The sequence below is a fragment of the Podarcis filfolensis genome (genome assembly GCF_964270895.1).
Source record: "Podarcis filfolensis genome assembly, chromosome: 13".
In the NCBI taxonomy this organism is placed as follows: Eukaryota; Metazoa; Chordata; class Lepidosauria; order Squamata; family Lacertidae; genus Podarcis; species Podarcis filfolensis.
Genome location: NC_139615.1, coordinates 52,520,041 through 52,535,658, shown reverse-complemented (window position 1 = coordinate 52,535,658; position 15,618 = coordinate 52,520,041). Strand labels below are relative to the sequence as shown.

Sequence of the window (15,618 nt, the reverse complement as noted above, 5' to 3'; positions counted from 1 at the left end):
CTGCTCTCAAGCCAGGTGTCACCCATCTTGTATTTGTGCCTCTCATTTTTTTTGCCCAAGTGCAATACTTTACATTTCTCCCTGTTAAAATTCATCTTGTTTGTTTTGGCCCAGTTCTCTAATCTGTCAAGGTCGTTTTGAAGTGTGATCCTGTCCTCTGGGGTGTTAGCCACCCCTCCCAGTTTGGTGTCATCTGCAAATTTGATCAGGATGCCCTTGAGTCCATCATCCAAGTCGTTGATAAAGATGTTGAATAAGACCGGGCCCAAGACAGAACCCTGTGGCACCCCACTAGTCACTCTTCTCCAGGATGAAGAGGAACCATTGATGAGCACCCTTTGGGTTCGGTCAGTCAGCCAGTTACAAATCCAATTTCAAACAGGGTTTAGGCCCAGTTTTGGCACAGAAAGTGCTATGGTTGCCCTGTATGATGACCTCTGTCGAGAGAGAGACAAGGGAAACACGTCCTTGTTAATTCTTCTCAACCTCTCAGCAGCTTTTGATACCATCAACCAACGCATCCTTCTGGAGCGACTCTCCAAACTAGGGGTGGCTGGCATTGCTTTGTGGTGGTTCCAGTCCTACTTGGGTGGTTGTTCCCAGAGGGTGTGACTTGGGAAATGCTTTTCAGCCCTGTAGAACCTTCAATGAGGGGTCCTGCAGGGCTCAATCCTATCCCCTATCCCCCATGTTGTTTAACTTCTACATGAAACCGCTGGGTGGGGTTATCCGGAGGTTTGGAGTACATTGTCAGCAGTATGCTGATGACACTCAGCTCTATTTCTCCTTTACATCTGCAGTGGAAGTGCTGGACCAGTGTCTTGCCTCGGTCATGGACTGGATGAGAGCCAACAAAGGGAAGCTCAATCCAGATAAGACGGAGGCACTGTTAGACCAGATGGGTGGGAGATCACTTGTTCTTTTTTAGATGGTGCATAAATTTGGTGGCCAGGTTGCTCACCAGAGGAAGACGGTTTGAGCATCTTACACCAATCCTGGTCCAACTGCACTGGCTACCGATTAGTTTCTGGGCCCAATTCAAAGTGCTGGTTTTGACCTATAAAGTCTTAACGGCTCAGGACTGCAAGACCTCAAGGACCGCCTGCTTCCATATGAACCTACCTGAACCCTGAGATCATCTTCTGAGGCCCTTCTTCATGTGCCTCCTCCTCAAGAGGTCCAGAGGGTGGCAACATGAGAACGGGCCTTCTCTGCAGTGGCTCCCTATCTGTGGAATACTCTCTGTGTTGTTCTCCCCACGGGAACAGTGACATTTCTGCACTTCTCTAAATCTCAGCTCTCCACATATTTCTCATGCTTTTCAGAAAAAGCCCCAATAAATTCAGGAAACTGATTTGGACACACCAAAACACAGTTGGCTTACTGCAAGAAACTGAGAGTACAAATAGTTTTTTTCCTTAATCTGGTTCTTAGTATTGCAGAGTTTTAAATCCATTTCAAATTTTCAAGAACTATCATCTGTTTTAGCTGTCTGTGGCTTTTTCCAGCTCCCTAAGCTTCATGATCAGACTATTGCTTTGCTGTTTTGACTAGGCAAATTCCGCCCATTAAATTGGAACGGCTTGGGGTTCTTTTTGAATTACCTGCTTTGCTTTGAATGTTGGCTCAAACTTTTCAGTGGGCCCTCGTGAGAAGCTCTGATGTGAGTGTTGCCTCTTCTGACCTTGGGGAGGGCAATAGCCACTTGGCTTTGCTTGCTTTAGAGTCTTGGATGTGAATTCTGCTGGAGCCTGTAATAATATACAGTGGTACCTCGGGTTAAGTACTTAATTCATTCCGGAGGTCCGTTCTTAACCTGAAACTGTTCTTAACCTGAAGCACCACTTTAGCTAACAGGGTCTCCCGCTGCTGGCACGCCGCCGGAGCATGATTTCTGTTCTTAACCTGAAGCAAAGTTCTTAACCTGAAGCACTATTTCTGGGTTAGTGGAGTCTGTAACCTGAAGCGTATGTAACCCGAGGTACCACTGTATTCTCATCAGAAGCAGGCAGTAAGAGACTATAGAGCAGGTTGTTACTTTGCTGCCATCTGCTGGTGGTTAATTCTGCTTCCTCAGCAGTTCTCCCCACTTTTGTATGTAGGTCAGCTCTGGTTCAGAAACCATGATTGGCCAGTGGTGACTCATGCAGAAGATGCCCAGGGGACACTTCCTTGTTAGCTGTGCCGTCCCTGAAAGCCCTGTAAGGAGGATCCTGGGGTTCAAAGGCTGCTGTGGGGGGGTGTGCTGGCGGCTGTTGGTTCAGACTTTGTCCTTCAGGCCTGTAGGAAGACATGCAAGCATCTTTAGGCACCAGGCAAAATGTTTCTCTCTAACCAGACCTTTGGCTAATTAAACATTCTGTGGCCTTTAAAGGGGTGGGGTAATTGGTTTGCTTTTGTTTTTGGTTTATTACATATTTTGTGTTCTCGTTTTGTATGCTTACATCGTGAATCACCCTGTGATCTTCGGGGTGGTGATGTAATAATAATAGTAATAATATTAATGATGATGATGATGATATATTTGGCAGATGCAGGGAGGGTTGGGGCTCTCTTTAGACCTTCTTGAGAATATGCCACCCTCCCTTGGTTGCTGATGCCTCCTGGAGCACTGAATGCCATTTGTGGTAATAAAACAAATAAGAAATTGAGTTTGGACATAAAAATTAAGTACTCCCCTTTGCCTTTTGTGCTCGCTTAGGCCAAGAAAGAAAAGCATTTACCATATTGGCCCGAATATAATGCGCACCCACAAATCCGCTGCACCTTTAAAATTGAAGGAGGGAAAAGAAAAAAAGACAATACCCAGGCTGCTTCCTGGGGGGGGGGGAGCAGCACGGCTTTGCCAGTGGCCTCCCCCCTTCTTTCTGGCGGCTTGGGGGAGGCTTGGGAGTGGCAGGCGGACGGTGCGCCATTGCTCTGCGCTCCCGGGCTGCTTCCTGGGGGCGGGGGGAGCCACACTGCTTTGCTGGCGGCATAAGGTTGTGAATACAAGCTGCACTTTAACTTTTCACGGTTCAAATTTGGGGGGAAAGTGTGGCTTATAATTGGGCCAATAATGGTAATGTGGTTGCTCAGCATGGGATTGTCCTACTCACTTTCAGAAGCCCCTAAGTAAGATGAATGCATCCTCACTGTGAGTGTAGACGGGGCAGGTGGTAAAGCAGAGTGTTCAGTGCATGGGAGAGTCAGTTTGGTGGGTCACAGATATTGTGTAGGCCCTGTGTAGGTTGAGGGTGGACAAGAAATCGCCCAGCTCTAATCTAGTACATTACAGGATAAAGTTTCTTGGTCATCTGTGTGTAAAATTTGATACCTACCCCGGTTGCACCTTGGCAAATGGTTCAGTCAGAATGGCTCCCTTTTGAAGAAGTTAGCTGACTTTTTGCCATGCCCTTCAGCTGATTTGCAGGGAACACATCTCTGGAAGAATGACTCAAACTACAGAAAGAAATCCTGAGCTGTTTGCTTGCCAGCTGGGAGGCCTCTGGCTAGTCAAGCAGCCAGCAGAGGCATCATGGCTTCTGAAGTGGACCTGGCACTTCATCTGAATGCCAGCTTGGCAAATCTCCAGCTAGCTATGGTTTTGTCCACTTTTTGGAAAGTGACAATATCCCAGTAACCACGGTTCCTCCCACCCCACCCTTCTTCTTTTTTCATTTTTGCAGGTCTGGCAGATCCCAGAGAATGGGCTTACGCTGCCCCTGACAGAGCCTGTGGTCATCTTGGAAGGCCATTCCAAAAGGGTGGGCATTGTGGCCTGGCACCCCACTGCGCACAATGTGCTGCTAAGTGCAGGTAGGCTCTGGATCCCTGAGGAACAAAAGGAATTGGCTTCTCCCAGCTGCCTGGCCTTTAGCTCTTGCAGAGCCAGAAAAACCTCTCCCAAAGCCACGAATGGAAGTGTTCCTGTGGTTAAGAAAGGAGGCAAGGCCATACTCTGCTCACGTGACCAGTTGGGCAAGATCCGCTTCCTGGAGGGTTTGGCCTTCCTCTTCCCCCTGTGTCATGTGTCACAGCCACTTCTTTTGAAAACCTACATTACCTTCCTAGTTTTCTTGCTCTTCACCAGGTGGTTTGCTCACTCTGCTCTATTTCCTAGTAAATTTCTAATCTGCATTAAGTTTTCTTAAAGCTGCTTATACTTTTGGAGTAAGTATTCCTGTTTCCCCCCTCCCCTTTTCTTTTGACTCTAAACTAGCACCTATGAAAAGGCACAGTGCTTTCCCCCCAATTCTGTGCCAAACCTTGACTTTCAGATATGGAGTTTGGGGTGTTATTTTTAGATGCATCACTGAACTCAGTGTGCAGGGTCAGTGATATTGGGGGGGAGAAAGGATAGAAAACCCATTAATGTGCTAATTTATTGGAAAATGGTTCTCCATATCCTAAGTGCTGATAGTGTTGTTTTAATGATGTTCTTTATTGAACCAATCTAGGTTGACTTGGCCCTTCGCAAGCTAGTAATTGGTTTGCTTGATGAAGAATTCTTAGAGTCTTGAAAGCCTGCATTCTCTTATGTTGGCAAAGTTAAGGTTTCCTGTCTGTGTGTTAAATAGAGGCTTAAACTACTGACTTTCTTGTTTGAATTAAAATGTATCTCTGCCCACAAATGCGACCGCACAAGGCAACTAACACCCAAGAGGTGAAATAAAAAAGCACTGAAATTGTCACAAAGAAATACAGCACAGCTGAAATATTAAAAGCAGAATAATATCAGTTTTTCTCTGGTGCTTGAGCAGAGAGGGGTCAGAGGACCTTCTTGGGGTAGAAAGCGCCATCGTGTTCTCCTCCCTTTTTTTCCTGGGTGACAAAGCTGGAGCGACCTTGAGGCTCCTTTTAGAGAGTGCTGGCTGTAAGGATTTTCATACCTCAGGGAAGTGGAAAATATTAACAGGTAACCCTTAAAACACGCACAGGTAACGGGCTTTTATTTCTTAATTGCCTTCCTTCAGGCTGTGATAATGTTATCATCATCTGGAACGTGGGGACAGGTGAGCCCCTCATAAATCTGGACGACATGCATCAAGACATGATTTACAACGTGAGCTGGAATCGGAATGGGAGCCTCATCTGCACAGCATCCAAGGACAAGAAGATCCGAGTGATTGACCCCAGGAAACAAGAAATTGTTGCAGTGAGTATGTGCTGTATGTAGCCCAGTATACCTGAAGGAGTGTCTCCACCCCCATTGTCCAGCCTGGACACAGAGGTCCAGCTCCAAGGGCCTTCTGGCAGTTCCGTCCCTGCAAGAAGTGAGGTTACAGGGAACCAGGCAGTGGGCCTTCTTGGTGGTGGCACCCGCCCTGTGGAACACCCTCCCAGCAGATGTCAAGAAAATAAACTACTGTCTAACTTTTAGAAGACATCTGAAGGCAGCCCTGTTTAGGGAAGTTTTTAATGCTTGATATTTTATCGCTTTTTAAATACTCTGTTGGGAGCTGCCCAGAGTGGCTGGGGAAATAATAATAATAATAATAATAATAATAATAATAATAATAATAATAATAATATTTGGCAGCTGGTGGTTTTGTCAAGGAAGCTGTGCTATCCTCCCCCGTGCCCCCGGCGCCTTCCCTCACTTAAAGCCAAGTTCATTGTGCACTGGGAAGCTATTCATATTTCTACGCTTACGCCCTTTTCTTCCCGAAACTCAAGGCACTGTTGTGCCACTTGTGGCTTCATCAGCATTTGGGGATTGGGTTTTATGTTCTGTTGTGTACATAATGCTTATGCATTCGTGCTTTGTCTGCTCATGCAGATTGGGGGTTGAAGGCTAGACATCATGAGTGGAGGGTGAATCCTTCCATTTGTAAGTACATTCATCTTTTTTTGGTTTCAGATGCCCTCACAGCTTGCTTTGCAAGTCTCATTGGGGCCGTTAGGAGATAATATCAGTGACTGTTGCTACCATTTCCCTCTCTTTCCTCTCTTGCTTCTCCTCCCCCAAACCAGGAGAAAGAGAAAGCTCATGAGGGAGCCCGACCCATGAGAGCCATCTTCCTCTCGGATGGGAATGTCTTCACCACGGGCTTCAGCCGGATGAGTGAAAGGCAGCTTGCACTCTGGAACCCTGTAAGTGCCTTAGCTGCCATCAAACATTGCCATAGAGCTCAGCAAACAACAACAACAGCAACACCCTATTCCAGGGGTAGGCAACCTAAGGACTGTGGGCTGGATGCGGCCCAATCGCCTTCTCAATCCAGCCTGCGGACAGTCCGGGAATCAGCGTGTTTTTACATGAGTAGAATGTGTGCTTTTGTTTAAAATGCATCTCTGGGTTATTTGTGGGGCATAGGAATTTGTTCATTTTTTCTCCCAAAATATAGTCCGGCCCACAACATGGTCTGAGGGACGGTGGACCGGCCCACGGCTGAAAAAGGTTGCTGACCCCTGCAGCCCATCCTGCCAACAAACGTGTTCACTCTGCACCTCTGTCTTGATGCTTCAGATGTTCCCTTAGGAAACAAACTTTTAAGTTAGAATCCTAGCATTGTAGAGTTGGAAGGGACCTAAAGGGTTAATTTACTTACTTTTATTTAATTCTGCAACTGCCTTTTACAGCCCAGGCCCTTCGCACCTCAGGACAGATGCAGGTGATAGGGTCTTTTTAGAGCACTGATAATTTGGTCAGGGCGGCTGTCTACAAGCTCCACCTGGTACGCAGGCTGGGACCCTCCCTGCCCGCGGACTGTCTCGCCAGAGTGGTGCATGCTCTAGTTATCTCCCGCTTGGACTACTGCAATGTGCTCTACATGGGGTTACCTTTGAAGGTGATGCGGAAACTGCAATTAATCCAGAATGCGGCAGCTAGACTGGTGACTGGGAGCGGCCACCGGGACCACATAACACCAGCCCTGAGAGATCTGCATTGGCTCCCAGTACGTTTCCGAGCACAATTCAAAGTGTTGGTGCTGACCTTTAAAGCCCTAAACGGCCTTGGCCCAATATACCTGCAGGAGCATCTCCACCCCCATCTTTCAGCCCGGACTCTGAGGTCCAGCACCAAGGGCCTTCTGGCGGTTCCCTCACTGAGAGAAGTGAGGTTACAGGGAACCAGGCAGAGGGCCTTCTCGGTGGTGGTGCCCTCCCTGTGGAATGCCCTCCCACCAGATGTCAAGGAAATAAGCAGCTATCTTATTTTTAAAAGACATCTGAAGGCAGCCCTGTTTAGGGAAGTTTTTAATATTTAATGCTGTATTGCAATTGGGAACCGCCGAGAATGGCTGGGGAAACTCAGCCAGATGGGTGGGGTATAAATAATAAATTACTACTATTAGTATTATTATATTATTAGTATATGGCTTAATCTGAAACTCATTGCAACAAACTATATCAAACACCAAAATGCTCTGGAAGATGAGTTCTGTCACATGCAAAAAGTGTGACAACTGCAGCAAATTGTAGTTCTCAGATATTGTGCATTAAATTTTATTTTGGTGTTTGCTCTCTGGGCAGCCAGCAACATCAATGTCATTCTGACTAGCAGGGTCACCAGAGTCCATATCTTCCAAATGTAAGATGCCATTCTTCTCTCTGCAGAAAAGCATGGAAGAGCCCATTGCCCTCCATGAAATGGACACCAGCAATGGTGTGTTGCTACCCTTCTATGACCCAGACACCAACATCATTTACTTATGTGGAAAGGTAGGTCATGGCTGCTGTGCTGAAGAGAACTGTTGTCTGAGAAAAGCAGCCTTTTTGTGGCATTTCAGTGCTGCCTGCAGAGGTTGTCTTGGCTGCTACTCCATCTCCTTGTTCTTGGGGGAATTATTTATTCTTGCTCCCCCCCGCCCCCCGCTCTAGAGTGTGTGGATTCATGTATGTATGTGTATAAAGAGAATGCAGAACTTCACATCATAAGCGACACATGATATATACCAAAGGAGAGAACAAACCAACTCCACTTCTTCTTAACAGTTTTCAAATCATTTGTTTGCAAGTCCCTCAGGACCATTAGTCTGTCATAGGAATTTAGATACTGTACAGATTTGTTTAGTTATTTACAAATATTTATACCTTATATTTACAAATATTTATAAATATAAATCCCAGAGTGACTAACAATTAAGCAACAGAAAACAGTAATGATCACATTTAAAACGGCAAAACATAACATGAAACATTGAAACCACTCAATTCCCATACTGCTAAGATAAATCAGAGCATCTACCGTATTTTTCGCCCTATAGGACGCACTTTTCCCCCTCCAAAAATGAAGGGGAAATGTGTGTGCGTCCTATGAAGCCTGGAGAGCGAGGGGGGTCTCCCACGGCTAGTGGAGAGCTTGCCTGCACCCAGAAGCTTGGGGCGCGCTGAGCTCAGCGCCCCCCAGGCTTCGGGTTTTGCGCTGCTCTCTGCAAGCCGTGGGAGAGCTGCGCGGATAGCAGCCTGTTCTGGGGTCGGGGGAAGCTCGGGCTTCCCCCGCCCCAGCCCCGCACCTGGGGGGGGGAAAATAATTTGTTTCTTTATCCCCCCCCCCCAAAAAAAACTAGGTGCGTCCTATGGGCCGGTGCGCCCTATGGGGCGAAAAATATGGTAAATAGCCTGAGCAACAAAAAGGTCTTCTTGACCCTGGGAAGACGACTCCTCTCTGTGGAATAAATTCCAACTATTAGACCTCTTTGATGGTGCCCCATCTCTGGTCGCTCCTCAGGTGTCAGTGGTGGCTTCCCCAGCCCAATGTTTTTAGCAGCTGATGTTATGGAATTTAGGCTGCCCTCAAGATATGGTGTGCACCCCCCAGGGAGTCGCAATGGTTTTGTGGCCCCCTCTCAATCTATGGCTTAGGCATTTTAAAAAACCACAGGGTCACTGTTAAGTTTCACATGTGGTTTGAGAATCATTCTTTTTCTCACCTTGGATTTTGGGGGGGTGAGGCGAGACTGGTGCTGCATTGCATCCCATGTTATTTTGGTGGAGTCCTGAAAGGCTAATCAGAACAGTCTGCCCAGGCTGCAGGTTTGAGCTGTCCTAAACAGACACCTGTTAGACTGATAAGTTGAGAATTTTGTCAGGCAGAATTAACTGAACAATGTGCTGTCGTCCATTGTGTGTGGGGGGGTGTGATTCTTGATTCTGCAGCCTTATATGTGAGGCTTTATGAAATCTTGAACATGCAGTGGGAAAAAAACACTACCTGCCCTCTTGTTTAAAAACTGCTTTGGGGCTATATGAAGAAGCCCAAGGACTGTGGCTAATGGTGAGGCTGCAGGGGGAGACTGAAGCTTTTCTCCTCCTTTCCTAATGCCAGCCCTCTAGTTAGCAGGTTTGGGAGAGGCAGAAGAAAGACCTGCTTTGCAAAACACCCAACTAAATTATGGAATTTTTAGATACAGTCAAGCCACGCTAACACTTTGTTCAAAGGCATTGTGCCACTTTGTATCCCCGTTGGTGGGGAGGGGGCCGCGGTGAGGAAAGGCTCATTGCTTGTAGGCTTCTGGCTACCACTGTGGGCAGCAGCAGGGTGGATGCGCAGGCCTGTGCCTTGGTCCTGCAGGCTGCTTCACGTGTCAGTAGACATAATTCACACTGGAGGCTTCATGAGTGTGCCAGAGACACCAGGTACCTGAAGGGAGGGCGTGTTGTACAAGGAATGGTCTGGGAGGACACACCTCCTCACCCCCGCGAGCAGGATTCCGGGCCCGTAGTCACTTGCTTGCCCTCCCCAATTTCTTCCAGGGTGACAGCAGCATTCGCTACTTTGAGATCACAGATGAGTCGCCCTATGTGCACTACCTCAACACCTTCAGCAGCAAAGAGCCGCAGAGAGGGATGGGCTTCATGCCGAAGAGGGGCTTGGATGTGAACAAGTGCGAGATAGCAAGGTAACGAGAGTCCGGGAAGAGTGCCAGCGACCCCGACTGCAGCCCCGGGATCTCTGGCTTGGCACCCTAACATTCTGGGTCACAAGTCCACCACTTGGCGCTATGCAATCTGAACTGTTTCAAAGGATGTAGGGATGGAAGATTTTGTAAAGGAAGTGATGTCTCAAGGCATGCTGGATGTCAGGGTAACTTGTCTACATCAGAAGAATAATCTGTTTAGAAGAAGAAATTGACAAATAAAGCAAGCCAGGTGGCATTCCCCTTGTCATAGCCCCAAATACTGACACTTCTAGGGTCTCATCTGTCAGCAGCAAAATACTTTCCTGAAATGCATGTTGTGGCTTCCACATTTGGGAAGAAAAATCTACCCAACCTCAGGATTTTCTTAACAATGGAAAGTCCTTTTGGTTTCAGCTGCTCTTTTGAGGTCCTTTTGAGGCCTAGAGAGGAAGAAAACTGGGCCATGCCTTAGCTTTGAGTTGAGCTGACTTTTAAAAAGGACAAGGAATCAGTGGCTGCCGGTCACACTGGCTATATGTTCCCTCCCGCGTCGGAGGCAGTGTGCCTCTGAAGGCTAAAGGGAAGAGTGCGTGTGGCTGGTTGGTCAGGCAGGATGTTGATCTTAGAGGGGCCAGACTCAAAGCCAGATGAGCGCCGCAGCCCCATAATCACCTTTGACTGGACTTAACCGTGCAGGGGTCCTTTACCTCTACCTCTACGTGTGCTTCTTTTCTTTCAAAGGTTCTTCAAACTGCATGAGCGAAAGTGCGAGCCCATTATCATGACTGTCCCTCGGAAGGTGAGTGTTTGCGTTGTTTCAGATACGTGAGCGTCTTGGAGGACTTTCCACAGCACAGTTACCGATGTGGCCGTTGTATCTTCCCCCACCTCCCTTTTGCAGTCTGACCTTTTCCAGGATGATCTCTATCCTGACACGGCTGGTCCAGAGGCTTCTCTGGAAGCTGAGGAGTGGTTTGATGGAAAGAATGCCGACCCCATCCTTATCTCATTGAAGCATGGATACATTCCTGGCAAAAACAGGGATCTCAAGGTGGTCAAGAAGAACATACTAGACAACAAGCTGGCAGCAAATAAGAAAAGCGACCTCATCAGTGCCCCCAAAAAAGCAGCGGACACCTCAAACACCGTGAGTGAAAAAAGAACTTCTTAGCTCTCAGTGTATGGAGTCTGAAATAGACTCATTTCCCCACTTGCATTAGATTATTGAGAAATTTGGAGCAGGAATTGCCTCTCCAGGCTCGCTCTGCATGCCCTGCTGGCTTGGCCTTCCTGTGGAATGCAGGTTTACATAAGCAGGCTTCTTTATTGGGATGGGCACTTAAAAGCAGAAGCGGCCTTTGGGGCAAAACCCAGCTCCCTGCCCCTTCCCTCGTTCAGTGGAGAGCCCATTCTGGGCACGGACCAGATTCCAGGTTCAGTTAGTGGCAGAGGATGGGAAAGACCTCTGCCTGAGACGTTGGGCAGCCACTGCCAGTCAGAGCAGGCGGTCTAAGGCTAGATAGTGCAATGGTCCAGCCTGGAATATGGCAGCTTCCTTTGCTCTGTGCTGAAACCTCTGCTTCTTCTCGTGGGGTTAGATCAGTGTTCTTGCAATTCAGCCTTCTTGCCGTGTGAACAAACTGCATGTGTTGGTAGTGTTCCACTCTATTTCTACGTGGGATTTCTTCCTCCCATTATTATTCTAATATTCATTGTTTTCCATTTCTGTCTCTCTTTTTCACTGTTGTAGCAAAATGAAGCCAAATTGGATGAAATTTTGAAAGAGCTCAAATCTCTAAAAGGCACCATCACCCACCAAGACGAGCGCATTTCCAAGTTAGAACAGCAGATGGCGAAGATTGCAGTCTGAGAGCCCAGCAGCTGGGGGACGGGGGAGGGAAGGAAGGAAGGAAGCAGAACTCAAGCTGTGAGCCGACTGCAGGATGGGGGCTGGGGGGAGTCACTGCCATTGGGGAGGGCGTTCATTTTCCAAAGCTGTCCCAGCACGACCACCTTGGGCGCTTCCCAGTCAAGACTTTCTCCTCCCAAATTCACAAGCGCCAGCTGAAGCCAATTTGAAGCCAAACCTTTTTAGTGATTTTTTAAAAAAATTCCTGATGTTCTTGCTGACTGTGTAGCCATTTCAAAGCTGCTGCTGTTGTGACCTGTTTCCTCTCATTGATCTGAAAGCCAACCATTCCACCTCTCCAGTGAGGAGCCAATCTGTCAGACTTCCTAGGATTCAGGACCAAAATTACGTCTTTTTTTAAAAAAAAATCCTTTTAGAAATTCCTTTTTTAAAAAAAACTTTAAAGTCATGATTTCCCCCCGTTTTATTATTTTTGCAGTATTGTGCATTTTTAATCTAAAGGAACATTGCTTTGTGTGTATATGTGCCATTCAGAGAACAAAGGAATTTTGTGTAAGCCTTTTAATCTTTGAACAGTTGAAGTGGTGGGTCCACTGCCATGTCTGAAAGATCCAACCTTGAAAATAATTTCAGCTCTCTGACCTCTTACAAATGCATCCCAAACCCCTGATATCCATTCTTCTCCCCTCCCCTCCATCCCATCACAGGGACTGAATGCTTTTTCCAGGGCTGAGTATTGAAGTCTGTGTTGCCATTATTCAAACTTACATTGTGCTTCTGGTTTAATCTTAATAGTGTCAAAACCTGGCATGTCGTGGTGGTTGCTAATTTTAGGTCCATGTTTCCCTTCCAATATTTGTTCTATTTATCACCTATATATAAAGTTTTAAGAATGACAGACAACCAACCATTAAGTTGTGCAAGCAGCTGAGTTGCCCTCTGGGAATATTCTCTGCTCTTCTTTCCATCCTGTGTCTAGAACTTTCATAGTTGGGTCCTGCCAGGGTTTCCTCGTTCTTGCCACTAAGGTCTTCTGAAATGAATTGTGTGTGTGTGTTTTTTTAAGTACAGTATCTGCCCTGTCCCTTGAGGATTTTCAGTCCAAATTTGATTGTCCCAGGACACCCCCTTGATCTCGGTGGTGCAGGGCAGCCACTCCTTGATTGTCACAGTGCCTTGGAGGCAGACAGGGAGTCAGTCTGAGCAGCTCAGTCAATGCCTGGGAAGAGCATTGGACTGGAGGAACCAGCCCAGATAGGGATCCTTTTGGCTCCCTGGATCACCCGATTGATCTGTTAGGTTGGAAGCTGCACTTGCCACCTCCAGGCTGCCTTTAGTGAAGATGAAGCCCACAAGCTGCTCCAGTGAGCAAGTTCCAAGACATTCGTCCCCTAAGAATCTGCCATAATCTCTTGCAACATCAGCTGCAGCCAAGTTCCATCGCTAGTAAACAAGAGCTGCAGGATTCTCCCCCACCCCTCAGAGGCGTTTCTTAGCATTGGCACATAAATAGCCCCTGGCTTACTTGCTCCAGGGTGGCCTCAGGCTGCTCACAAAGGGCATGAACCACAGCAGAAGAGGCCACGTCTCTCTTCGTATGAGTTCCTCAGCTGTTTTTGGTTGTGAGAATCCGAAGTGGGTCTTTCTGGCTTGGATGGAAGAGGTCTTCTGCCCTTTCTTCTCTCTCCTCCTGCCACCCCACAGGGAACGTGAGGCTTTTTCATACCAAACAGGCATGGTCACATACTAGGGGCAAAGCTGGATGCTGCTGCCAAACATGCCCAGAGCCAGTCTGCATCCATGGCTGTGTCACCTTGATGCTTTGTGCTGCAGCACTTTAAAGCATCACTTCAAGAGGGGACTCTCTGCAGGAAGGTCTGCAGTTGGCTGTGCTGGATTTGCTTTGGCTAGTCAGGATTATTCACACTGTCCCCTCGCCCCCATGGCTTCCACGTTTTGCAGGTGTGCTGAGATCAGCTGGCACCTGGGAAAACCCAGCATCTTGCAAAAGTGGTGTGGGCCAATGGATCTGTTTGGAAGCCTCTTTCTTTTAAAAGCTTTTGAGTACTGCATACTTTTCTTTTTCTTTATTTAAAACACACACCACACTCTCTACCCACCTGGTCTAAAGAAACTGCCTTTAGGCATGGCGGTCCTGCACAGCTTCAACTGGGATCAAAATGTGTCTTTTCCGTCAGTAGTTGAAGATAGAATGTCTTAAGGTGGACCCCCCCCCCAATTGCATGTTCAAACCTCTCAGAACAAGAATGTTGTGGTCCGGGGAAGATATTTCATGCCTGGGGTGGGAAATTATGCCACGTGGGACAGCGGAGTTAACTCTCGCTGCAAATGAGCTGTTGGGGCGATGGATGTGCGTTGTTGAACAGGAACAGGCGGTCAGATGTGTGTGAAAGAAGCACCAGGGCAATTGTGGCAAATACTGTGTTGGTGGGAGTCTGTAGTTGAGGCAGTTCTGAGGTAAGTGGATGTTTGGGGTGTTTTGCGCTCGGTGGCTGGTGAGGAGGTGTGAATTTTCAGAAGGAATAAGGGAACTTGCTCCCCGGCCCAAGGGTTATTACCTTGTCCGTCTGTAAATGTTGCTTCAGTCTTATGTCCTGGAGAGCTTTTTGTTTTTAAATTGGTGAGGAGGAGAGATGAGCTTTTTCTTTCCAAACGCCAGGTGTCGTCCCCTCCCAGTTTCCTACTTCCCTCTGCCCGCAGCAGCGCTGGCTTTCCTGGGTGCGCTTTTCTCTCCTTTTATTTCTGAAGGGAGGGGCGTGAGAAGGGCCTCCTTGGATGTGTAGCTTGTCTTTATTTAAAGGATCTGGTGATGCCTAACCAGGCTCAGAAGGAGTCAGTGCCTGCAGCTTCTTGCGAGCTGTGACATTCCCCCCACGAGACCCAGCAAAAGGTATTCAAGAGATGCGCTCTTATAGAGTGCCCAAAGTGTTCTGTCCAAATAGTTGCTTCCAGTTTCAGAGATTAAAAAAAACCATTGATTACAAAAACCCAAACTGTGTTGTGTTCTGTGGTCGTCTTTTATTTTCCTCCGAAAGAGCCCAAGCGTGGGCTTCACCCCACATGTCATGCTGGAAGTAGACATTATGGCTCCTGCAGGGCTAACACAGAACACCAGAAGAGCCCCACTGGATCAGACCACATCCATCATCCTGTTCGCCAGAAGCCTCTAGGAAGCTCACAAGCAGAACATGAGGGGGAGCAGCCTTCTCTCACTCACAACCCACAGCAACTAGCATGAAGGGATAGACTTCCTCTGAACCTGGAGGTTCCATCTTTCTACCAGGCCTTAGATATTCTCCATGAATTTGTCTAGCCTAAGACAAGCTCCCTCATGCTGCCTCTTCCAGCAACATTGGACAAAGCCATTGTACTGTGTGCAGCCTTCACATTCCGGTCCCGAGCTTCTGTGGGGGTGTAGAAACTTGGAAATAAAAAGTCCACATTTTGTACTTGGAAGTTACCAAAGGTAAAGGGAGGTGGTTGCTTTCAGTTTGCAGTCGTGTGCGCTCCATAACCCTCAGCATTTGGTCCCAAATTCACAGAACCAGTCACTGGGCATTGGGAAAGGTGGTGCTTGGTTTAGAACTGGGTTGTGGAGCCTGAGACCCGCTGTGTGTGGACAGGCCACATCTCCCCGCCATCTCTGCCTGTGGCTCATGTGGGAGCCTGAGAGCATTTGGAAGGCCACAGGTGGCATAGCCCTGGTTGTCAAGGTCCGTAACTCAGGCAATCAATCTTGGAATTACAGAAGTGTGGCAATTAGGGTCTCAACTGGGCCAAACATCATCGAACCCATAAAAACCTGTTGCCTCTTCTCTAGAAAACAAGCACTACACAGCATGATTTGGCTATTGATTTGTTTAAAGAACGTTCATCTCTATCTTCCAGCAGAAAAAGTTT

At 47.6% G+C, this 15,618-nt stretch overlaps 1 protein-coding gene across 3 annotated transcripts in view; it reads left to right on the top strand.

Annotated features, from left to right (window-relative positions):
- The window catches only part of CORO1C (coronin 1C), a 66,779-nt gene extending 52,068 nt beyond the window's left edge, over positions 1-14,711 (top strand). For all 3 annotated transcript variants that reach the window (XM_083583847.1, XM_083583849.1, XM_083583848.1), the window contains exons 4-11: positions 3,669-3,798; positions 4,956-5,137; positions 5,956-6,075; positions 7,543-7,647; positions 9,682-9,827; positions 10,569-10,626; positions 10,729-10,974; positions 11,578-14,711. In XM_083583847.1, the coding sequence (XP_083439973.1) occupies positions 3,669-3,798; positions 4,956-5,137; positions 5,956-6,075; positions 7,543-7,647; positions 9,682-9,827; positions 10,569-10,626; positions 10,729-10,974; positions 11,578-11,697 (1,107 nt within the window). In that variant the 3' untranslated portion in view covers positions 11,698-14,711. The remainder of the gene's footprint in view (positions 1-3,668; positions 3,799-4,955; positions 5,138-5,955; positions 6,076-7,542; positions 7,648-9,681; positions 9,828-10,568; positions 10,627-10,728; positions 10,975-11,577) is intronic.
- Positions 14,712-15,618: the final 907 nt, after the last annotated feature.